At 44.4% G+C, this 26,308-nt stretch overlaps 1 protein-coding gene across 2 annotated transcripts in view; it reads left to right on the top strand.

Annotated features, from left to right (window-relative positions):
• Positions 1-26,308, top strand: part of crfb16 (cytokine receptor family member B16) — a 57,817-nt gene that overhangs the window by 7,169 nt on the left and 24,340 nt on the right. For both annotated transcript variants that reach the window (XM_069896339.1, XM_069896338.1), the window contains exons 2-3: positions 17,498-17,621; positions 26,023-26,210. In XM_069896339.1, coding sequence (XP_069752440.1) covers positions 17,533-17,621; positions 26,023-26,210 — 277 coding nt within the window. In that variant the 5' untranslated portion in view covers positions 17,498-17,532. The remainder of the gene's footprint in view (positions 1-17,497; positions 17,622-26,022; positions 26,211-26,308) is intronic.

Below are 26,308 nucleotides of genomic sequence, written 5' to 3'. Positions count from 1 at the left end.
GTTGCCCATTCAGAGCCAGCTCTTCAGCGCTTGACGTCCTGCTTTGCGGAAACTGCCAAAATGTTTGGCCTGGAAGTCAGCCTGAAGAAAACTGAGGTCCTCCATCAGCCAGCTCCCCACCATGACTACCAGCCCCCCCACATCTCCATCGGGCACACAAAACTCAAAACGGTCAACCAGTTTACCTATCTCGGCTGCACCATTTCATCAGATGCAAGGATCGACAATGAGATAGACAACAGACTCGCCAAGGCAAATAGCGCCTTTGGAAGACTACACAAAAGAGTCTGGAAAAACAACCAACTGAAAAACCTCACAAAGATAAGCGTATACAGAGCCGTTGTCATACCCACACTCCTGTTCGGCTCCGAATCATGTGTCCTCTACCGGCACCACCTACGGCTCCTAGAACGCTTCCACCAGCGTTGTCTCCGCTCCATCCTCAACATCCATTGGAGCGCTCACACCCCTAACGTCGAGGTACTCGAGATGGCAGAGGTCGACAGCATCGAGTCCACGCTGCTGAAGATCCAGCTGCGCTGGATGGGTCACGTCTCCAGAATGGAGGACCATCGCCTTCCCAAGATCGTATTATATGGCGAGCTCTCCACTGGCCACCGTGACAGAGGTGCACCAAAGAAAAGGTACAAGGACTGCCTAAAGAAATCTCTTGGTGCCTGCCACATTGACCACCGCCAGTGGGCTGATAACGCCTCAAACCGTGCATCTTGGCGCCTCACAGTTTGGCGGGCAGCAGCCTCCTTTGAAGAAGACCGCAGAGCCCACCTCACTGACAAAAGGCAAAGGAGGAAAAACCCAACACCCAACCCCAACCAACCAATTTTCCCTTGCAACCGCTGCAATCGTGTCTGCCTGTCCCGCATCGGACTGGTCAGCCACAAACGAGCCTGCAGCTGACGTGGACTTTTTACCCCCTCCATAAATCTTCGTCCGCGAAGCCAAGCCAAAGAAGAAAGAATATTTTTCCTTGAATACCATATTTAATTCAATTAATTCTAATTGCAATTCCTCAAAAACATTTTAAGGAATTAAATGCTTGTGTTACAAAATTTTTATGGAAAGGGAAAGTGGCAAGAGTATCTTTAGAAAAATTAATGTGGAAATATGATTTAGGAGGTTTACAGCTCCCCAATTTTATAAAGCAGCCCAGTTGAGATTTATTAATGTAATGTATGATTTTAAATTTCTAACATGGGTGAATATAGAACTTAGTGTCCAAAGTGAATAGAGCAAGGGTCTAAAAATGAAGCACTAATGGAGATTGTGGAGGAGATGTAATTACCAGTCCTCACTGATTATGGTCTGGAGGTGAGGAAATCCAGGATCCAATTACATGGTGGAGGTGTTGAGTCCCAGGTCTTGGAATTTGCTGAACAGTTTTTGGGGGATGATTGTGTTAAATGTAAAATTGTAATCAAAAAAGAGAACCTTTGCTGTCCAGGTGTTCCAGGGCTTTGTGTCGAGCCAATAAGATGGCATCCACTATAGACCTGTTACTACGATAGGTGAACTGGAATGTATCCATGACACTGTTCAGACAAGAGTGATATGCTTCAACCCCAGCTTTTCAAAGCACTTCATCTCTATTGATGTGAGTGCCACTGGTTGATAGTCATTTAGGCGGGTCACCGCATTCTTCTTGGGAGACCTCGTGCAGGATATACTAAAGGTTAACCTCCAGGTTGAACTGGGAGTGAAGAAAGCGAATGCAATGTTGACATTAATCTCTGGAGGGATAGCATCCAAGAGCAGGGATGTAATGTTGAGACTCTCTAGGGCCCTGGTGAGACCTCGCTTGGTGCAGGTTTGGGTGCCTTTTTTGAGAAAGAATGTGCTAGTATTGGAGAGGGTTCAGAGAAGATTTACTAGAATGATACCATGAATGAAAGGGTTAGCATATGAGGAATGTTTGTCGGAGTGTACTTGTTGGAGTATAGAAGGATGAAAGGGAACCTCCTTGAGACATTTCAAATGCTGAACGGCCTGGACAAAATGAATGTGACAAAGTAATTTACCATGGTAAGACAGGAGGCCACAATTTCAGGAAAAAATGCATTAATTTAAAACAGAAATGCAAAGAAATATATTTAGCCAGAGGGTCATGGGTATGAGGAATGTGTTGCCACAGGCGGCAATGGAAGCATGGTCATTGGGTGTATTTAAGATAGAAATTGACAGGCATTTGATTAGTCAGGGCAACGGGGAGGGGGCCGGGGAGTGGGGCCAGTGATAAGGATCAGCTCAGCAGAGAAGTCCTGACAGGCCAATTGACCTACTTCTGCTCTTATATTTTGTGATCTTGTGGTCTGAATGATGCCGGTTTGAAACAGGTGTGTGCCTTGCCCTGCCAGAGCGAGATGTTGAAGATCTCTGTAAATACGTTGGTAAGATGGTCAGCACAGGTTTTTAATTACTTAAGCATCCGGACTGGATGCTTTTCTCGGAATCACTCTCCTGGAGGCAGCCCACATGTCATCCTTGGATATGGAGAGGAAGGGATCATCAGGGGATATGGGGATGCACAGTGGTGGTTCTTTCTCGCTCAGGTGGTCAAATCCGCCATAGAAGACATTGAGTTTCATATTTGCAATGACATTCAGATAGAAGTGGTCACAACAGACAATAGGAAGGAAGTTGGAATTCTTGAGTTAAAGATTTTCCAACGGCAGCAGAAAAAGATATAATAAATAAGAGTTACAGAATCTCTGAAAATTAAACAGAATAGAATACATGACTAAAGGTTAGCAAATCATGAAGGGACAAGAATAAAATAACTATTATCAAATAAAGTGGGAGGAAAATGAGAAGCCAGAATTAAACTTTTACTATTTATATGAAATTTATTTTCTTAGACAGTGTGTAAGAAATCTTAGAAGAATCACAGTTCTATCCTGTGACTGGCTGAACTAATGGGACAGGGATGATCATAGAGTTACATTGGAAGGCTCAACAATAGGATTAAGATTAACACTAAGTAAAGCAAAGATGAAGGTAATTGATTGATAACGAGCAACTAACAAGGAAACAAGAGTGGCATTAAGAGGAGGAAATCTTGATAATATTAAGAGCAGAAACACAGAGGATGATCAATAGAGTTTAATAGAATTGTATTTTACTAAATAGCTGTAAGTAAGCAAATTATAAATTAAAATTTTAAATTTAGACACACAGGCCATTTGGGTCCATGAGTCCGTGCTGCCCTATCACACCCCCAGTACGTTTTGAACGGTGAGAGGAAACTGGTGCCCCGCCCAGGGAAAACCCACACAGGCATGGGGAGAACGTGCAAACTCCTTACAGACAGCGCGGCATTCGAACCCCATCACTGGTGCTGTAAAGCCATTGTGCTATCTGCCGCACCAACCATGCCGCCCCTTGAGTGCCTCATAAATGGGGTGAATGATCACAGCATTTATGATTTACCTGGAAGGAAAGTTAAAAAGGAGAATAGGAGAAGTTAAAACCACCAAGAAATAAAAGAGAAATGATAAAATAACAATGTTAAAGTAGGAACATGACTAACAAAGGATAAGCCAGATAAAAGGGTGGAATAATTACTTTGCTTCATGCTATTTGAAAGAAGATAATGAAATAGTCAATTCACCAACAAATCTTAAAGTTTAATATTACTGATAAAGAGTGAAAATAATTCCAGTAGCATCAACGTTAAAAGAGAAAAGATTTACATGGATATTACCAGGACTTGAGGAACAAAGTTACAGGGAAAGGTTAAACAGATCAGGACTTTATTCCCTGGAGTGTAGAAGAATATGACGTGATTCGATATTTAAAATTTTGAAGCGATTAGATGGAGTAAATGGACATGGATTAAAGGAGAAAGGGGAAATGTCTGAAGGGGAAACCCCTTGTGGTGATACAGCCTGTGATTGCCTTTACCTGTCTGCATTCCTACATGGCCTACTTGTTTGGCACTACCAGTAACCACCAAGACTAGCCTGAGGAATCGATAGCCTTTAATGGCCTGGGCCCAGGTATAGGAACGGAGGGAAGGAAGAGGTGGCTCGACTTTTATAGGGTATGAGTTATCAGAGGACAGTGGTCTACAATAACTATACACAATGGAGGAAATATATCACCACAGCACTGCAGGGGACGACCCACTGTACCTGCAGGGAAGTAACCAGGGTGACTGGCTCCACCTACTCTCTGCCAATCACCAGCCCCATATAAAGGCTCACACCAGCCCTTGTGTAGGCAGGAGAGCTCATGGAGCCAGAATGGATCCTGAACCTTGTGTGCCAGTTTTAAGCTAATTAAAGCCTGTAGTACAGCCTTCATAGTTTGAGTTTGTTTGTCGCACTGCGGCGCATCACTCTTCTTCATACAGAGAGTGGTGAGATTGTAGAACGAGCTGCCCACTTAAGTGGTGAATCCGGGTACAATTTTGAGATAAACTTGGATAGTATAGTACATGGATGGAAGGATGTGTGGAGGACTATGATCTGGGTGCAGGAGAATGGGACTAGGCAGATTAATAGTGAGGCATGGACTAGATGGGCTGGAATTTGTGTTCTGTGGGTCTAAAGATGAGGTTCAGAGATTCACGAGGTCTAAACCTATACTGTATATACTCAGGACATTTGGGAAGGAAAATCAGGAATTATTTATACCAAACTCTGCGTAATAAGAAGCAAAGCCCATGGCTGGATAGGGGACTAATGTTCCTGTGTGTAGAAACATAGATGGAATGAGTCCTGGGATGAAAGATGGAGAAGATTATAGTAGTGAAAAGGAAGGGAAGGTATGAAGCATGAGAGGGAACAGAAAAGCTTTGAAACACAAAAGGTGGTAAAATGAGGTCAGCATGGCATCCAATCTGACAGATAGGAACTGAATGAGATACTTTCTATGACCTACATCTGCTGACTGTAAGTTCTTTCTCAAGTCACACACCATCACGATTTGGAAAGGTATCTGTTGTCCTTATCCCCACTTGATCTAAATCTCAAAACTCCCTGTCCACTGGCACCGTTGGAGTATCTTGATCAGTTCAAGAAAGTGATTCACTGCAACCGTCTCAAAGGGGTGTACAACAAATGCTGGTCTTGGTGGCAAAACCCAGGTCCTGAATGTGAATTAAACAAAAATCCACAACCTGAATGATTTCCGGTCACAGACACTTGACATATCCAGTGTGCAGAGACATTTCCTGATATGTGTAAAACCCCAGTTTAGGCTGAATAGCAAGATTCACCCCACTATGGTTCTAATCAACAAGCATCAATCCAGGTCTTTGCTATGCCTTGGCCTCTCAATGCTGCATTGAGGCATATGCTCGTTGTGATTTTTATAAATGATCTGGATGATGATACCGAAGGTGGGGTGAGTAAGTTTGCAGATGACACGAAGATTGAAGGAATTGTAGATAGAGCTGAAGGTTATCAGAGGTTACAAGAGGACATAGACAGGCAGAAAAATGGCAAATAGAGTTCAATATGGAGAGTGTGAGGTGTGAGGTGATGCATTTTGTCAGGACAAATTGAAAAGCTGATACAGGGTTAATGGTTGGTTAATTAAGAGCATGGATGAACAGAGAGATCATACATCCCTCAAGGTAGTTGCTCAGGTTGATAGGAGAGTTAAAAAAGCTTATGGGATTCTGGGCTTCATTAATAGGGGAATTGTGTATAAGGGTAGAGAAGTTGTGTTGCAGCTTTATGTCTCTGGTGAGACCACATTTGCAGTACTGTGTCCAGTTCTGGTCACCTCATTGTCGGAAGGGTGTGGAGGCTATGGAAAGGGTGTAGAGGAGATTTACCAGAATGTTGTGAGGATTGGAGAGCTCGTCTTATAAGGCAAGGTTGGCAAAGCTGGAACTTTTCTTGTTGGAACATAAAAGGATGAGAAGGGACTTGATTGAGGTCTATAAAATACCTGTTTCCTTGGGTGGGAACAGCAAAAGCTAGAGGACATGTGTATAAGATTAAGGGAGGGAAATATAGGGGAGACATCAGGGGTAAGTTTTTTACACATTGTTGTTGAGGCCTGGAATGCCTTGCCAGTAGTGGTGGTCGAAGCTAAAACATTAGGAGCCTTTAAAAGACTAGTAGATAGGCACACGGACAAAAGGAAAGTAGAGGGTTATAGGGTAGGGAGGATTTAGCACTTTTATGTGGTTTGGCACAACATGGAGGCTGAAGGGCCTCTACAGTGCTGTAATGCTTTAATGTTAATGCCAAGCTTATGGTACAGGTACACGATCCTTTATCCGGACATCTAAAATCAGGAAAGCTCCAAAGTCTGGCAAGTGGGGACTGGCGGTCGGGGGAGGCAGCCTGAGGGACCGGCGATTAGGGGAGACAGCCGAGGGACCGGCAGTTGGGGGATACGTCCGGGTGGCCGAGGGACCGGCTGTTATGGTAGACGGCCGAAGGACTGGAGGTAGGGGGACATGGCCGTAGGGGGACATGGCCAGGTGACTGGAAGGGGGTGGGGTGAATACAACAGCATAATTCGGGTGGGCTTTCTGAAATCCAGAAAAATCCGAAATTCGGAACACACTGTCCCCCAAGGGTTCTGGATAAAGGATCGTGTACCTGTACTTGGACATCTGAATCACAGTGGAAAATGCCACCATTCAGGGGGAATGGCTTACAAAGGCCAGTCAGAACATCACAGCACAGAACAGGCCCTTCAGCCCATGATGTGCCAATGTTCTTGAAGATCTCCTAACTCCTATCTTCTCCGAGTGGCACAGTTAGTGCAACGCTGTTACAGCGCCAGTAATCAGGACCAGGTTAGAATCCAAATCTGTCTCTAAGAAATTTGTATGTTCTCCCCGTGTCTGCGTGGGTTTCCCCCAGGGGGCTCTGGTTTCCTCCGGTTCAAAAAGTACCAGGGGTTGCAGGTCAATTGGGTGAAATTGGGCAGCAGGGACTCGTGGGCCAAAAGGGCCTGTTACCTTGCTGTATGTCTACATTTAAATTTAAAACTCTCCCAAACTGTCTTGTTTGATTCCTCCCCCCCCACCCCCCCACATCACCTTGAATACTTCTCACATAGTTAATCAATTCTTTTTAAGCTTTTATTTTCCTTTTTCCCCCATGCTCTGTCCTGGACAGTGCACTTTGGTCTGGGTAGGTCCTTGAACAATTGCACCTGGTTAATGATTGATCAGGTGGTGAAGCTGGCAGGTTAACCACTTTCCTCCTTAAATTTATTTACAGAGAAATTTCTCAAAGCGATCAACTGTAGTCTACAACTCTAACCAATGGCACGGTGGTCTTAAAAGTAATCAATTTTTAAATAAAATTCAAATTGGCTTCCATGTGGAGGTCTGCACACCTGGTCGCTGGAGTGAAAAGTGCCCAGTATCTTGGAAAGTTCTATAATGACTTGCTGCACCAAGATCCCAAAGCAACTTATAGCTGGGTTTGTGAAAGTTGAAATCAGTTTCACTGCTTCGGGCTAGGGTGTGGGTGTGAAGAGAACACTTAATTGGGGCTCCCAGATACTCCTGCTGGGACATCTCTAAGGTGAAAGCTGTGTTCAGTTTAAATGCTTTGCATTCCCACTCCATTCCTCATTTTGTGTGATCCAGGGTGCCTAATATTTGCCTGCTACTCTGTTGCAACAGTTATCTAGAATTTACTGAGGATCAGGATGGAGGGGAAAACAAGCTAAAGGAGCAGTGGCAGACTGTCATGTCATCATGATCTTTCACCTCCGTGTTATTTTTCCGCACGATCTTCGCATCCCTGATCCCTGTCATGTCCAGATATCTGTTGATCTCAGTTTTGGATGAAATCAGGGTCTGAATTTCAGCAGGGATTGATCTGAAAAAATCCCTCCTCATCCCAGCAGTCTGAGCTTTATGATGAAGTTGGGATCACACACAGGGGAGATTGCAGAATACTGGAATACGGAGCGAAAACCAAGCTCTGGGAAGGCAAAGTCCTGATGCAGGGACTCGACTTGAAACCAGCGACCTCTTTGCCTCCTCACAGCTCCAACTCCATTTGTGTCTGAGGCAGGGTCTCTATCAATGATGAGTTGGACACAGAAGGACACTAAAAGTATTTGTGGCTCGGTCGTTAAAAACAGAGAAATGCTGGTGGAACTTAGCAGATGTGGCAGCATCCATAGAAGATATAATGGTGTTTTAGACAACAGACAATAGACAATAGGAGCTGGAGTAGGCCCTTCGGCCCGTTGAGCCAGCACCGCCATTTTACAGATCATGGCTGATCACTACTATCAGTACCCCTTTCCAGCCTTATCCCCATAACCCTTAACTCCTTTGCCCACTAGAGTCTTATCTAACTCTCTTTTGAACATAATCAGCGAATCTGCCTCTACCACCCTCTGTGGCAGAGCATTCCACAGATTCACACTTCTCTGGGCAAAAAAATGTTTTCTCATCTCCGTCCTAAAGGGCCTACCCTGTATTCTTAAACTATGCCCTCTAGTCCTCGTCTCCCCCATCATTGGGAACAAGTAATCCGACTTCACCCTGTCTATCCCCCTGATAATTTTGTGTACCTCAATCATGTCCCCCCTCATCCTTCTAAACTCATTGGATACAAGTCCAGTTTGTCTAGCCTTTCAGCATATGTCAACCCCACCATCCCTGGAACTCACCTTGTAAATCTGCGCTGCACACCCTCTATAGCTAGTATGTCCTTCCTCAAAATTGGAGACCAGAACTGGTGGGGTCTCACCAGGGCCCTGTACAACTGCAGAAGGGCGTCTCTGTTCGTATACTCCAATCCCCTCTTTATGAAAGCCAACATGCCATTTGCCTTCTTCACAGCTTTCTGAACCTGCATGTTAGCCTTCAGTGACCGGTGAACAAGGGCACCCAGATCCATTTGCACCTCCCCACTCCCGAGCTTGTCTCCATTTAAATAATACTCAGCTTTCCTATTATTGCCCCCAAGATGGATAACCTCACATTTGCTCACATTGAATGTCATCTTCCATTCAGCAGCCCACTCCCCCAACCTGTCCAAGTCCCTCTGCATTTTCCTGACATCCTCCTCACACCCCACACCGCCACCCAGTTTAGTGGAATCTGCAAATTTGCTCATGTTATTAATAATCCCCTCATCCAAATCATTTACATAAATTACAAACAACTGAGGACCCAATACCGATCCCTGCGGCATTCCACTCGTCACATCCTGCCATCCTGAAAAAGACCCGCTTACGCCAGCCCCTTGTTTCTTATTTCTTAACCAATTTCCTATCCATGTCTTCACCTTACCTCCAATACCATGCTCCCTGATCTTGCCCACTAGTCTCCCGTGTGGTACCTTATCAAAGGCCTTCTGGAAGTCCAAATACACCACATCCACTGGCTCTCCCGAGTCCACCCTCTTTGTCACATCCTCGAAAAATTCCAGAAGGTTAGTCAAGCATGACTTCCCCTTAAGGAATCCATGCTGACTAGCCCTTATCCTATTATTTCTGCCTAAGAGTTCTGCTATTACACCTTTTATGATAGATTCCAATATCTTCCCCACCACTGACGTCAGGCTGACCGGTCTATAATTTCCCATTTTCTCCCTCCCTCCCTTCTTAAAAATCGGCACCACATCAGCCACTCTCCAATCCTCAGGGATCTCCCCCGAGTCTGAACCCTTCATCAAGGTATGAATGAGTAAGAAACCTGGATTAAAATGCTGGGGAGAAAGAGCAGGGAGTGGAGTACAGACCAACTGCCAAAAGGTTGTAATTAGAGATAGGGAGGAGGAAGGGAGAGTGGCAGGGTGAGAATTTATTGCAGACAGATTTTGGCTCTGTAAAAGCAGAGCTGGGGGAAAGGAGGAAAGGCATGAAAGGAAAAGGGAGAGAGACAGAGGTGGAGGAAACATTGTGGAAGGTGGGGTGTGGGTGCTAAATGAAAACTGGAGAAGTCGATATCAAGGCCGTCCATTTGGAGGATGCCCAGATGGAAGATGGGGCATTGATCCTCCATATTAGAAGGTGGTCTCAGTCTGGCAGTGCACGAGACCATGGACAGACGTGGGTAAGGGAACAGGGTGGGGATTTGCCTTTATAATTGCTTGCCAAATATATACCGACGTTCAGTGATGTCTTCAAGGACATACAAGTTGCTTTGAACGTCAGTGTTCCTCTCACATTTAAAACATACTGTTTTTCTCTTTTGTGAATCAAAGTGGATGGATGGCCTCTCATTTCTGTACATTCTGTTCTATCTACCATGTTGTGTAACGTCACTCAGCTTCTCCCTGAAGCGTCTTATTTTACATCCTCAACACTACCCGTATCATCACTATCCAAACCCGGACATAATCTTTCTTTGATTTGGCTGAGGGCAGCAAATGTCTTATGAACAGCTGGGGCCCAAGCAAGCGGTACACTGCTACTCGTACATCTTGCCAGTGCTAGATGGATCTAATAGGAGTTGATAAAATTAGGAGAGGGATTGATAAGGGTAGAGTGACCAAAACCTTATTCCCTAGAGTAAAGACGTCACACACTTGAGAACGTGCATTTAGGTTTAAGGTGGGGAGTGGTGGGGAGCCTTAAGGAGATGTGGCTTTTTTTTAAAAACACAGAGAGTGGTGAGTGCCTGGAAGGGGCTGCCAGGAGTAGTGGTGGAAGCACAGACATGACCAGCATTTAAGAGAATCCCCGATATACCACATGAATATGAAGGAGATGAAGGGGAAAAAATCACGTGAAAGCAGCATCTTTTGGGGCTGGAGGGCCTGTTCCTGGGCTGTACTGTTCCATGGTCTGTGACAGAGTATATAGATATGTTTTGGGGAGATAAATTGGGCCAGGGTTTGTTATAAACACTTTAAAACAGATCTTATTTGAAATACTGGAGCTCTGCTCATGCTAGACATGTCTGGGCTTCAGATCCTTTGCAAAAGCTTTGGAGAGTGTCAAGAGTCTTCACTAATAGTTTGTTGTTTACAAAAAGGCCACAGATGTAAGAGCTTGTCGGAGCCCCAGACAGTCTGAAGGGGAACTTGCTGTTATAAGAGGGTCATGTGATTTTGCAAGCAGAGAGAGTCAAACAGGCTTTCTCTCAGAGAGAGAGAGAGAGACACACACACACACACACACACACACACACACACACACACACACACACACACACACACACACACACACGCGCACACGCACACACGCACACACGCACACACGCACACACACAAATCACTTCTACAGTGATACAGTCATCAGCAACTGGGACTGGAACCATATAAACTGTCTACAGCACGGAAACAGGCCATGTCGGCCCTCGAGTCCGCACCGGTTCACTTGAACAATTCTACTAACTCCCACTCTCTGCCCATAACCCTCCAACCCCCTCACCTCCATGTACACATCCAACCTTTTCTTAAATGACAGAAGGGACCCTGCCGTAACTATCTCATATGGAAGATCATTCCATTCTGCCACCACTCACTGAGTGAAAAAGCATCATCTAATATTTCTCCTAAAGTTTTGCCCCCTTACCATTAACCTATGCCCTCTTGTTCCAACCTCCCCAACCCTCCGGGGAAAGAGTCTATTTACGTCTAGTCTATCTATTCCCTTCATAATTTTAAATACCTCTATCAAATCTCATCTCAGCGATCTACATTCCAATGAATAAAGTCCCAGTCTCCTTAATCTTTCTCCATAATCTAGATGCTGTAAGCCAGGTAACATCCTTGTAAATCTTCTCTGCACCCTCTCCACCTTATCTATATCCTTCCTATAATTTAGAGACCAAAAATAAGCACAGTTCTCCAAACCTAGTCTCACTAATGCCTTAAACAGCTGCAGCATCACTTTCCAGCTCCTATACTCTATACAATGATTTATGAAGGCCAGCATACCATATGCCTTCTTAACCACCCTGTCTACATGGGAATCCACCTTCAATGAACTCTGTACCATAACCCCCAGGTCCCTCTGTTCCTCTGCGTGCCTCAATGCCCTCCCCTTAACTGCATAAATCCTATTCTGGTTATTTTTTCTGAAATGCAGCACCTTGCACTTGTCTACATTAAATTCCATCTGCCATTTTTCAGCCCACTCTTCCAAACAAACCAAACCTTCCTCACTCTCCACCACTCCCCCTATTTTCGTATCATCTGCATATTTTCTTACCCAGTTAACCACATCCTCCTCCAAATCATTAATATAAATGATAAACGACAAGGGACCCAGCATCGATCCCTGAGGCACCCCACTTGCCACAGGCTCCCAACCTGACAGACAGTTGTCCATCATGACTCTCTGCTGTCTATCTTCCAGCCACCTCTGAACCCATGTTACTACCTCTCTATTAATCCCTAATGACTGAACTTTCGTTATTAACTTTACATGCGGAACCTATCAAAAGCCTTACTAAAATCCAAATAGATCACATCCACCTCTCTACCTTCATCCACTATTTTTGTCACCTCCTCAAAAAACTCAACAAGATTCATCAAACATGACTTTCCCTTCACAAACCCATGCTGGGTGCCCCTGATCAATCCCTGCCTATCCAGATATTTGTACATACTATCTTTAAGAATACCCTCTATAACTTTCCCCACCAGCAAATTCAAACTTATTGGCTGATAATTATTTGGCTGACAACTTGTGCCTTTTTGAAACAATGGAACTACATTTGCAACCCTCCAATCCCACGGCACCACCCCCTCCTCCAGTGATTGTTGAAAATTCTCTGTCAGAGCCCCTGCTATTTGATCCCTGACCTCCCTTAATGTCCTGGGGAAAATCCAATCAGATCAGGAGACTTATTCACATTTATTGACCTAAAAGCTCCAAAACCCTCACTTTACTAATCCCTATCCTCTCCATAACTAAGCCATTTGTCTCACTTATCTCAAATAGCCTAATGTCCCTTTCCCTTGTGAATACAGATGAGAAAAAAATAATTTAATATCTCTCCCATCTCGTACGGTTCCTCACATAGTCCACCGGTCCCATCATCCAGTGGACCTACTCTATCTTTAACCCTCCTTTTACTGTTCACATATCTGTAAAACCCCTTAGGATTCACTTTCACCTTATTTGCTTTGGACTCTTCATACCTTATTTTTGCCTTTCTAATTTCCCTCTTATTCTTCCTGCAACCTAAGTAATGATCATGCATCTCATCAATCCCCTGTTTCTTTTATTTGGAATAGGCCTCCCTCTTGTCCCGAACCAACTTCCTAATTTTTCTATGGCTCCCTTGAACTTTTAGTCTTGCCTTTTGCTGGCCTGGAACATAAAGATCTTGTACTCTCAAAATCTCACCCTTAAATGCCCTCCAATTTTCCTCAACATCCTTTCCAGCAAAAAAAAACAGCCCATACAACTCTCTGCTTGTGGAAAATCCCATTTGGAAGACAGGTTGTGAGTTCTTAGTTCAGCCTGGTCAAAGTCCTTGTGGTTCATGCAAGAGGAGAGGACTGGCTGTCTAAACTTTCACTTGCAAATAAGAGAAACAAAACGGCACTCTGTGGTGACCTGGAGATCTCTGAGGGGGCAAGTTTCTTCGGCAAGCACTGAAGTGGCTGGGTGTCCATTGTATAATAAATCTCTCTCTGAAAACCCATAAGAACCTTCTTGAGAGGTAACCATTTACCTTTCAAGCACCAAAGCCTGGTGAACTTTATAAATGTTAAATTCTGTGCACAGTATAAGAATTGCCTGCAACCCATGTACTTGGAGGTATGAGAAGTGAGATTGGACAGTGAATCAAAGAACTTTGCTGAATTTACACACACATTAATTACATATACGTGAACTTAGAAGTGGAAGGGGGTTAAGTTAGGTTAGTTAAGTCAATAGAGATAACTTAGAGTGTGACTCTGTTTTCATGTTTAAAGATAATTGAAAGCAACATTTGTTTAAGTAACCATTTGTCTTGGTGAATATCTATTGCTGCTGGGTTTTGGGGTCTTCTGGGCTCATAGCAGTTCTCTGACCACTCTTTGCTTCTGTAGATTATTTCTCAATCTAGATCAGCATATTACCACCCCCCCTCCACCCCACCCAACTCCCTGCTGCTTGACCAATTTCTGTATTTAGCCTGATTAAAAGCCTTCAAAAAATTTAATTTCAACACATCCACTGGTTTCCCCTTATCTTTCTTTTTCTTTTTTTGGCTTGGCTTCATGGACGAAGATTTATGGAGGGGTAAATGTCCACGTCAGATGCAGGCTCGTTTGTGGCTGACAAGTCCGATGCGGGACAGGCAGACACGCTTGCAGCAGTTGCAGGGGAAAATTGGTTGGTTGGGGTTGGATGTTGGGTTTTTCCTCCTTTGTCTTTTGTCAGTGAGGTGGGCTCAGCGGACTTCTTCAAAGGAGGTTGCTGCCCGCCGAACTGTGAGGCGCCAAAATGCACGGTTTGAGGCGATATCAGCCCACTGGCGGTGGTCAATGTGGCAGGCACCAAGAGATTTCTTTAGGCAGTCCTTGTACCTCTTCTTTGGTGCACCTCTGACACGATGGCCAGTGGAGAGCTCGCCATATAACACGATCTTGGGGAGGCGATGGTCCTCCATTCTGGAGACGTGACCTACCCAGCGCAGTTGGATCTTCAACAGCATGGATTTGATGCTGTCGGCCTCGATGTTAGGGATGAAGTCACTCCAATGAATGTTGAGGATGGAGCGGAGACAACGCTGGTGGAAACGATCTAGAAGCCGTAGGTGGTGCCGGTAGAGGACCCATGATTCGGAGCCGAACAGAGTGTGGGTATGACAATGGCTCTGTATACGCTTATCTTTGTGAGGTTTTTCAGTTGGTTGTTTTTCCAGACTCTTTTGTATAGTCTTCCAAAGGCGCTATTTGTCTTGGCGAGTCTGTTGTCTATCTCATTGTCGATCCTTGCATCTGATGAAATGGTGCAGCCGAGATAGGTAAACTGGTTGACCGTTTTGAGTTTTGTGTGCCCGATGGAGATGTGGGGGGGCTGGTAGTCATGGTGGGGAGCTGGCTGATGGAGGACCTCAGTTTTCTTCAGGCTGACTTCCAGGCCAAACATTTTGGCAGTTTCCGCAAAGCAGGACGTCAAGCGCTGAAGAGCTGGCTCTGAATGGGCAACTAAAGCGGCATCATCTGCAAAGAGTAGTTCACGGACAAGTTTCTCTTGTGTCTTGGTGTGAGCTTGCAGGCGCCTCAGATTGAAGAGACTGCCATCCGTGCGGTACCGGATGTAAACAGCGTCTTCATTGTTGGGGTCTTTCATGGCTTGGTTCAGCATCATGCTGAAGAAGATTGAAAAGAGGGTTGGTGCGAGAACACAGCCTTGCTTCACGCCATTGTTAATGGAGAAGGGTTCAGAGAGCTCATTGCTGTATCTGACCCGACCTTGTTGGTTTTCGTGCAGTTGGATAATCATGTTGAGGAACTTTGGGGGACATCCGATGCGCTCTAGTATTTGCCAAAGCCCTTTCCTGCTCACGGTGTCGAAGGCTTTGGTGAGGTCAACAAAGGTGATGTAGAGTCCTTTGTTTTGTTCTCTGCACTTTTCTTGGAGCTGTCTGAGGGCAAAGACCATGTCAGTAGTTCCTCTGTTTGCGCGAAAGCAGCACTGTGATTCTGGGAGAATATTCTCGGCGACACTAGGTATTATTCTATTTAGTAGAATCCTAGCGAAGATTTTGCCTGCAATGGAGAGCAACGTGATTCCCCTGTAGTTTGAGCAGTCTGATTTCTCGCCTTTGTTTTTGTACAGGGTGATGATGGTGGCATCACGAAGATCCTGAGGCAGTTTTCCTTGGTCCCAACAAAGCTTGAAAAACTCATGCAGTTTGGCATGCAGAGTTTTGCCGCCAGCCTTCCAGACCTCTGGGGGGATTCCATCCATACCTGCTGCTTTGCCACTTTTCAGTTGTTCGATTGCCTTATATGTCTCATCCAGGGTGAGAACCTCATCCAGCTCTAGCCTTAGGGGCTGTTGAGGGAGCTGGAGCAGGGCGGAATCTTGGACTGAGCGGTTGGCACTGAAAAGAGATTGGAAGTGTTCTGACCATCGGTTGAGGATGGAGATCTTGTCGCTGAGGAGGACCTTGTCGTCTGAGCTGCGCAGCGGGCTTTGGACTTGGGGTGAGGGGCCGTACACAGCCTTTAGAGCCTCGTAGAAACCCCTGAAGTCGCCAGTGTCCGCGCTGAGCTGGGTTCGTTTGGCGAGGCTAGTCCACCACTCATTTTGGATCTCCCGGAGTTTGCGCTGAAGATGGCTGCATGCGCGACGGAAGGCTGTTTCTTCTCTGGACAGGACGGCTTTGTAAGGTGAGCCTGGTGGGCAGCTCGCTTCTTTGCCAGCAGCTCCTGGATTTCCTGGCTGTTTTCGTCAAACCAGTCCTTGTTTTTCCTGGAGGAGAAGCCCAGTACCTCTTCAGTGGATTGCAGTATGGTAGTCTTCAACTGATCGCAGAGGGTTTCAGGGGACGGGTCCGTGAGGCGGGTTGCATCGTCGAGCTTTGCTTTGAGGTTTGCCTGGAAGTTTCCTCTCGCTTCGTCTGACTGCAGGTTTCCAACATTGAACCTCTTTCTGGGGGCTTTATTGTTCCTGGGCTTTGGCTTGAAGTGAAGGTTGAGCTTGCAGCGAACCAGCCGGTGGTCAGTGTGGCATTCCGCGCTAGGCATGACCCTGGTGTGGAGCACATCTCCATATAACCATATAACAATTACAGTACGGAAACAGGCCATATTGGCCCTCTAGTCTGCACTAATTTAAGTGTAACTCCACTAGTTGCACCTACCTGCTCGCTGTCCATAACCTTCCAATTCCCTCACATCCATGTACTCATTCAACCTCCTCTTAAATGATAAAATTGACCCTTCGGCAACCACCTCTTCCGGAAGGTCATTCCATTCAGCCACCACTCTCTGAGTGAAGAAGCTTCCTCCCATGTTACTTCTAAACTTTTATCCCCTAACCCTTAACTTATGACCCCTTTTTCCAATTTCACCTACCCTCAAGGGGAAGAGCCTATTCACATCGACTCTATCTATCCCCCTCATAATTTTATATACCTCTATCAGATCCCCACCCCCCCCTCAACCTTCTATGCTCCAATGAATAAAAACCCAGTCTACTCAATCTTTCTGCGTATTCTAAATACTGCAATCCAGGCAACATTTTAGTAAATATTCTCTGCACCCAATAAATTAAAAAAAATATCAAAATAAATGAAAAAAAATACAGTGAGAAATAAACTTTCCAGGGAACCTCGTGAGTTTAAAAGGAGTGGGAAATATGCAACGCTGCAGTCCCTGAACAGATCGCCCAACATTCTTGACCCCTGGAGTGCTAGCCCCCAGCCCCTGCTGTATCTGACTGGACACCCAGTCCGCATTCAGGAGTCTCACCCCTGCCTCATCCTGGATCCCTGGCTCACATTCAGGATTAATGGGTCAGCCAGATGTCGGACTGTCGGGATCTATGGACAATTGGATGCGAGATTAGTGGAAAAGAGATTGCATGTCTTATTGGCATCCATCTTTACATTTAATGTGTTTTCTCCTTGAATCTCTAGGCCTTGAAGAATTGCCAAAGCCCAGGAGTGTGTTTATGAATTCGACCAACATGAGGCACATTTTGCAGTGGAGTCCTGTGCGAGTCCCTTTGGGGAACGTCAGCTACTCAGTGCGGTTTCAAGGGTAGGTACAGCCCTCAATAAACTGCCTATTGGATCTTATATGTCCAGCTGAGGTGGATGGGGCCTCAATACCCTATATGAAAGGGAACAGCTTTAGCATTTGATGTCATCCATCAACCCAAATGTTCATTTGGGTTCACCAGCACATACTAGCCCTTTTAACACCGAAAAGCACAGATACACAACCCGTCTCAGGAAGCCGGCTTGCTTGTTCACACAGAACACAGAACAGAAGAAAAGCTGAGTCAGTTTACACAGAAAGTTGGCCACGCAAAGCAAAAGATAATACAGCCCTGATCCACCTCTCACACTACCTAGCTTGGCAGATAAAAGCCGGGTAAGTTCAAACCCTCTCAATCCACCTTTGATGCATTCACACAGCTAGATGAAGCACTCAAAAGGCAGATAATACCCTGCTTTAATCATCTGTGTAAAAGGGGTAATCGGCTGCAATGATATTTAGTGACTTCTGAAGACAGGTTTTTTTCTGCCTTTAAAATGCTCCACTTATCTGCATTAAAGCTCCAAAGGTGGATTAGTGGGTCCAGAGTGATACAGGTTCCCTCCGACGTGGTGGTTAGTGTCAGAAATGGAGCAAAGTTACTCCAAAACCTGTGTAAAAGGATTGCCACTGGCAGGGGCTCCAAAGGGGGAGGGCTGATGATGTCATGATGTCGCCGTCAGCCCGCGACCCAAGAGCGCGAATTTTAAAGCACCCCACCACACCCTCTGAGAAAAGGGAGATTATGATGTGCAGGAGATCTGCCTGAGTTTTAAGATGGTTCTATCTCCACTAGCGCTCGTACCTGCTCCTCAGTCGCCATTGTCGTGTATAGGGCGTTTTCACTCCCTGGCGCGTATGTTTAATGTCACTGAGGCGGGTGGCACTACTGCACTACATGCTTCACCTCCTTCACCTTTGGAAGCTGGCTTGGGAACCTCCTCTGCGTAAAAGGACCGCTCGATCTGCCTTTTCTGTCCTCTGCATAAAAGGTAAATTTGCCTTTTTTTTGGAAACATGATCAGGGAACAACACGGCTTTTGTGCATCAAAAACCCCTTCTGCAGAATGCACTGCAGTTACTGACCCTGGTTATTCCAGCAGCATCTCCCAAACCCACATGTCTACGACCAGATGGATGAGGGCAAACGCTGCCTGGAAACACCACCCCTTCCATCCTCGTATTATTCTGACTTGGGGAATGGATCATCCTTCCCCTTTCCTTCATCATCCTAATCCCAGCCACAATACTGGCGTAGCTTCACCATCACCTTCTCAAGAACCATTATCATGGGCATGAAATGTAGGTATTCCCACTGATGCCTGTATCTCAATAAAATAATATCTCAACTCTACTGCAGCACCCCATTCAATTACAACCTCAAGTTTCCTCTGCAGAGCAGAAATAATCAGGAATCTGGTCGTAAACCAACAAAAGATTCATTGGGGAAGTTTTTAGTTCCGAAGAATGTGGTAAAACATTACCCAAGCAGTTCTCGATGAGAGCTGCCAATAGAATTCACCCACCGACTTAGTACTTTTTTGGATTGTGGGAGAAAACCAGAGCAATCAGAGGATGATCACAGGATGTGACACTGTAAAGTGATCACAAGAAAGGACCTCAGATTTCCACTGCAATCACAGTACCTCAGGAAACAAGTCATTACCTTTATTTATTGCTTGGATTTACGTAAATATAAGTTAGAATAGAAGCTAAACATATTAAAATATTAAGGCATATACAGTAATAGTCCATGGTACCCCATCCACAAATGCTTTGGAATTCAGGAGCCTGAGGGCTTGGGGGAAAAACTGTTGCCCAATCTGGATGTAAGGGCCCAAATGCTGCTGTACCTCCTACCAGATGGCAGAAGGGAGAACAGTTTACATGAGGGGTGTGTGGAGTCCTTCACAAGGTTTAATACCTTTCACCTGCATTAAGTGTTGTAGATGTTCTTCATGATACGAAGTGAGCCCCCAATGATCTTTTCCGCTGAGGACATTAACAAAAGACCTCAGAAGAAGCAAGAGGTTGTGTGTGGAGTGGTGTTTCAGCAGAAGTAGAGGGGTGGATGCAGAGTACTCCTGAATGGTGGGGAAGTCCCATGCAATGATGTGGCCTGGTTCATCCCTGTAATCCAAGCATGCTCTGATATCCCAGTGGGAGTCCTTTAATTGGGGTCTTCTTGTCAATGCTGCTGAGTTTGATGTGCTCTACAGTGATTGAGAATCACATTCGTTTCTGATGGGTGGTGCCAGAAGGACTGTGGTAGAGGTAGAGAGAACAAGCAAATTTAAATTCCTGGGAGTCACTATCTTGGGAGGACCCAAAATACCAATGTCATAATGAATAAAGCACGTCAGTGCCTCCTTTACCTTCGGAGTTTGCAGAGATTCAGTATGACATCAGAGACCTTGGCAAACTTCTGCAGATATGTTGTGGAAAGAGCACTGACCTATCTGCCTCATGGCCTGATATGGGGGCACCAACACTTCTGAGTGGAAAGCCTTGCAAATGATACTGGATGCATTCAACACTCATCTGGGACATTTCAGATGTGCCGAGCTGAACCGTGACCAAAAGTGCCTGGGAAACTATTCTTAACAAACAATAATCAATCCTAAAATCGGCAGAAACTTGTTGAAATCGAGTCACAGAGCATAGAAACAGTAATCAAACATACATTTTATTCTCTCTCCCATTTCCATCAACTCCCCTGGTTCATTCACTCACCTATGCACTACGGTAAGTGTGATGGGAAACGATCCAGCCTGTCCAATCTCTCCCTGGAACTGAAGCCCTTCCTCCATTCCAGGCAGTAGCTTGTGAACCTTTTCTGCACCTTTTCTTGTCCTACCACGTGTTTCCTGGAGTGCGGTGACCAGGCCTGGTGTGGTCTAATCAATGATTTCATTACACTTAATTTCTTATATATTTTTTTCCATGGTAGAAGGCTTTTCCAGCTCACAGAACCCAGGCTGCCCAATTACTCCCAATTCACCCACCGACTTAGTACTTTTTTGGATTGTGGGAGAAAACCAGAGCAATCAGAGGATGATCACAGGCTGAACATACAGACAGCAGGGGTTTCGAACTATGCCACCAGATGAGCTGCAATATTATGTCCCAACTCTTATGTACCAAATGCCTGTTCCCATTTTCAATGATCTTGCCACTATTTGACATGGCAAAATGCATCCCCTCACACATCTGGATTAATTTCCATCTGCAACTATTGCGCCCAGTTTTCTAGCTGTTCTACGCCCCTGTATCTGAAGACATTTATATGTGCCCTGATCCTTGCAGTGTCCCACTCATCACAGACTTCCAGTCAGAAAAGTAACCCTCCACTCCCACTCTTTGCCTCCTATCACCAAGCCAATTTTGGTTCCAGTTTGCCAACACCCCTCAAATGCCATCTGCTTGGACCTTCTGAAGCAGCCAGGAATTTGCCAAGAGCCTTGAACCACATCCACTACTTCACCAAGGTTCCGAGTTACCTTCTCAAAAAAAAAACACAATCAGATTAGCAAGATAGGCTCTTACCCCCTGCACAAAACCATGATGACTCCTCATCAGTCCCTGCCTTTCCAAGTGGACACAGTCTCTTAGAAGTTTTCCGATATTTTCCTGACAAAAGGCTCACCAGCCCAGGAAGAATGATGGATTTGTATTTGAAATTATTTTTGTGGTTTATTATTGCCATGTATACAGAGTTTCATTACAGAGTTTTGCATGCTATTCAGGTAAGTCAGCTCATACTTAAATCGAACACAATGCTTCAATACATATGTACATTTTAGGCAGAATACTAGTTCAACACAGATTAGAAGAGACAAAAGCCCTGTGCTGTAGTTTTCTATGGTTTTAAGGTGTTCTATAGTAGTGCAAAATGAAACAAAAATGCAGAGTATAATTTTACAGACTATAAAAGTGGAGTTAAAACAATGCACGGACACAACGAGATTATCTCTCACATATGAGAGGTCTATTCAAGAGTCTGATAACAGCTTGAAAATAAATGTTAAGCATGAGAAGGTTAGATTCTTCAAGTTCCTGGGAGTCCATAATTAGAGAAAACATCTCCTAGAACCAAGCACATTGAAGAACACCAAAGACACATCAATGCCTCTACTTTCCAAGGAGTCTGAAGAGATTTGGCATGCTGTCGAATAATCTATCAGACTTTTACTCTGACTGATTATCAAAGCCTGGTTTGGGAATTTGAGTCCGTAGGAATGCGGCAGGCTCCAGAAGGTAGCAAGCATGGCCAGGCCCATCACAGGCTCCAACCTCCCATTTAATGCTGACATTTATCTGGGGCCCTGCCTGAAGAAGGCAGCCAACATCATAAAGGATCCCCATCCACCTGGTTACAACCTTTCTCACTGTTACCTTCGGGGAGAAGATACAGAAGCCTGAAGACCAGTTCCTTCTACCACAGTTGCTTTCCAACAGTTAATGGACTCTTGAACCTCCCCTTGATACATGAATCATGGACTGCTCTGACACCACAGAAGGACTGTCTGCACAAATGCAGGCACTTTTGTTTCTTGCACTGGAACAAGTGTGAATATTTATTACCTATCCTTTGCGATTAGTGTATTTTTAAATCAATTATGTACACTATTAATTTTTTTTAAAGAAGGTATCTGTTCAACTGCAGCAAGAAAGAATTTTCAGTGAACATGCATCATGTACAATGCCTATAACAATAAACTCATCATTATTAAATAAGTGAATTATATTTACCTGTGAAGAAAAGTCAGTGAAAACAAATTGTTGCAAAGAAATAACAAAAGATTAAACAAAATGCAGTTGGAAATAACAGCCAAACTCAAGTTGAGGCAAATTATTTTGTACCTAGTGCAACTCCACGGGCCCATGTTGCCCTCTAGTGGTGCCAGTGATGTTGCAGCCTTCAAGTGCCTTGCTCAGGAAAAGCTATGACCAATTTAGAAAGATTAATTCCACTCTTTTTGCCATTAGAGCATTGAAAATAAAGAGTAGATCTTGAAGTTACCTAAGCAAATGCAGCTTATGGTCAAACTTGATCTACTCTCGACCACCAGGAATATCGAACCAGAGTTTTACAGCCATTCAGCCCAACTTGTCCATGCCCACCTGTCAACCTCCCATTTGCCTGCATCTGGTCCATATCTCTCTAACCCTCTCCTGTCCATGTACCTATCTAAAATGACTTTTAAATATTTTCCCTGCCTCTACCTCTTCTTCTAGCATCACATTCCATCTACCCACCACCCTCTGTGTGAACAAAGAACCCCCTTCAGACCCTTTTAAATCTTTCTCCTCTCACTTTAAATCCATACTCTCTAGTTTTAGATACCCCTACATTGGGCACTTTACTTTCTGTATGCTGCTCTTGAATTTAGAAACCTCCATAAGGACTCCCATTCAGCTCCACTACTCTAGGGAGGAAAGTCCTGGCCTGTACAGCTCTCCTCTTAATTCAAGCCTTCCAGTCCTGGTAACATTCTTATGGATATTTTCTGCACTTTTTGCAGCTTAATGATATCGTTCTTTCAGCTGGGTAACCAGAATTGTGCACAATGCTTGAAGTGTGGTTTCACCAATATTTTGTACAATTGTAACGTAACATTCCTGCTCCTATACTCAATGTGCAGACCGATGAAGGCAAACATGTCAAATACCTTCTTTATCTCCCATATCACCACTTTCATGGCACTATGTACCCATATCTTCTCTCTTTCTGTCCTACCGCACCCTCAGGGCCTTATCATTTACTGTGTAAATCCTGTCCTAATCTCCCAAAGTTCAATGTTTCCCATTTGCACAAGTTAAATTGTGAAATCGTTTCTGATCCTATTTTTCCAGTTCAATTACATCGAACCAGAGAAATATAGAACATTAGAGCACAGAAACAGGCACCTTCGACCATTCTAGTCTGAGCCAAACTAGTTTTCTGCCTAGTCCCACTGACCTGCACCCAGTCCATATCCATCCATATGTCCAAATTAAATGTCTCAATGTTAAAATTGAGCCCACATTCATCATTTCAGCTGGCAGCACATTCCACACTTCCATCACTCTCTGTGTGAAGAAGTTACCCCTCGTTCCCCCTAAATTTTTCCCCTTTCACTTTTAATCCATGTCCTCTGGTTTGTATCTCACCTACCCTCAGTGGAAAAAGCCTATCTACATTTACTGTCTATCCCCCTCATAATTTTAAGTACCTCTATCAAATCTCCCCTCATTCTTCTGCGCTCGAGGGAATAAAGTCCGAGCTTGATTAACCTTTCCCCATAATTCAATTACTGAAGTCCAGGCAACATCCTAGTATATCTTCTCTGCACTCTTTCTATCTTATTGATAGTTAGGTGACCAAATCTGTACACAATACTCCAAATTTGGCTTTACTAATGTCTGATACAACTTTACCATAACATTCCAAATCCTATGCTCAACACTTTGATTTATGAAGGCCAATATGCCAAAAACTTTCTTTACAATCCTATCCACCTGTGATGCCATTTTCAAAGAATTATGTATCTGTATTCCCTGGTCTGTCTGTTCTACCGCACTTCCCAGTGCCCGACCATTTATCATGTATGTTCCTTCTTGGTTTGTCCTTCCAAAATCCAAAACCTCACACTTGTCTACCATTTTCCAGCCCATTTTTACAGCAAAAATTTCAGTTAACTTTCACAATCCACTATGCCACCAGTTTTAATGTCATCCACAATGTTACAAACCATGCTAATTCCATTGAAATTCAAGTCATTAATATAGATGACACACAACTTTGGACTTACCACTGACTCTTAAGGCACACCACTGGTTTTAGATCTCCAATTTGAACAACAACCCTCCACTATCACCCCACCTCCAAATGGTCTACTCAGCCTGGATCTCCTGGTGGTCTGAACCTCTGGAACAGTTGATCATGCTTAGTCCATGTGACTAATTCCCCTCACCCAGCCCTTAGCATAACTCTGCCATTCATGAAACTTCCCGACAGAACAACCTCACCATTGGAAAAACAGAAACAAATTGCTTTCTCATAGTCAGCTGGCAGAGGATCGTCTGGTTCACCTGTAGTCAGGAGGGTTGGACAGTGTTGGGTTACCATAGAGAGAAATCAGGGTTGTACAGGTCACATAGGCAGGAATGTGAAACAGAGTGAGGTTACCAATGGAGAGAAAACAGTGTGGTACAGTTCATATTGGCAGGCATCTTATACAAAGTGTGATTATCATGGACAGACAGGCATGGTGTTGTCTGCTTCACCTATAGTCATGTCATTTACACACCGGACTCCAACATTCAATTATCCACACTGAATTCTAGGAGCTCCTAGATTGTGACCTCCACAGTCCCTTCCACACTTGCTTGACTGTAACACTATTTATGACTCAAAAGATGGTCACTTAGTTGGGTTGGCTCTTTGAAAGATTCCTGCAATTCCATACACCATACCCTTTCCCCACAGACCATGCTTAATGAGGAGGCACCTTCTCCAATTACGAGGGTTAAGAGGGGCTCTCTACTTCCTCCAGTTCTGAGGCCAAGGTGAGACTCCCTCAAACAGGTGTGGGAATGGGAAGATCTAAACCAGATATTAAACAAAATCACAAAAAGCAATATACCAAAAAACCCAGAGATCTTCCTCCTAAGTAATATAAGAAATAAAGAATTTGGACTCGATTTGGATGGAGCACAAAAAAGATTTGTTATGATAGCCCTAGCTGTAGCAAAAAAAATGTATTATGTCAACCTGGAAATTAGAAGACAACTTGAGAATACAACAATGGTATATAGAAATGAATAAATGTATTCTATTAGAAAAAATAACATATAATTTAAGAAATAACATCACAATATTCGAACAAATATGGGAGCCATACGTGAAATACAATAGAGAAATCCTACCATGGACTTCCACCACCTAAAATGACAGAAGGAGAAGACAATGAAAAGAACTGACTCAGTGGAATTTCTTGTTTGTTTTTGTTGGGTGACAACATTGTTTGGCAGGTTTGGTGTATCTTACAGATTGAACTTCAAATAAGTTGGGGGGGGGGGGGTGAGGGAGGGAGGGAAGGGAGAGGGAAAAGGGGGGAGAGGGTGACACTGTATATATTCAAGAAAAAAAATGTCTGTGTGTATCTTGGTCAATATGGTTTATAGTGTGGAAAATAAAAAATTACATTAAAAAATACAGGTGTGGGAATCAGCCCCAGTCAGAATTCTTGTTGCCAGACATGCAGTGAACCTTCTCAGGGTACTCTCTGCATCAGCACCGACATGGAGGTCAATGCCTTGTCCTTTGCACAACGCTCTTTGGGAGGAATGGCTGTGTATCATGGGAGGGGGCAAGGAGGGAGAAGACTCAAGATACTCTTCCCTATTTTTTCTTCAGAGAATTTGAGCGAAACCACAGGAAGACCTGGGTAGCAATCACGGAATGTTCTGGCATCAGGGAAACATGGTGTGACGTTACAGCTGACATATTGTCAGATGTTGACTATGATCTAAAGGTTCGAACGGAGCTTGGGAATATCACTTCCAAGTGGGAAAATCTCAGTAAACTCTTCAATCAGAGAGAGAGTAAGTAGAACGTGTGGTAGGATTGTGAATAATGTCTGGATGTCTTTCTTTCTTTCTTTGGCTTGGCTTCGCGGACGAAGATTTATGGAGGGGTATGT

This window comes from Narcine bancroftii, chromosome 9 (genome assembly GCF_036971445.1).
Source record: "Narcine bancroftii isolate sNarBan1 chromosome 9, sNarBan1.hap1, whole genome shotgun sequence".
NCBI lineage: Eukaryota > Metazoa > Chordata > Chondrichthyes > Torpediniformes > Narcinidae > Narcine > Narcine bancroftii.
This window is presented reverse-complemented; position numbering and strand designations above follow the sequence as displayed.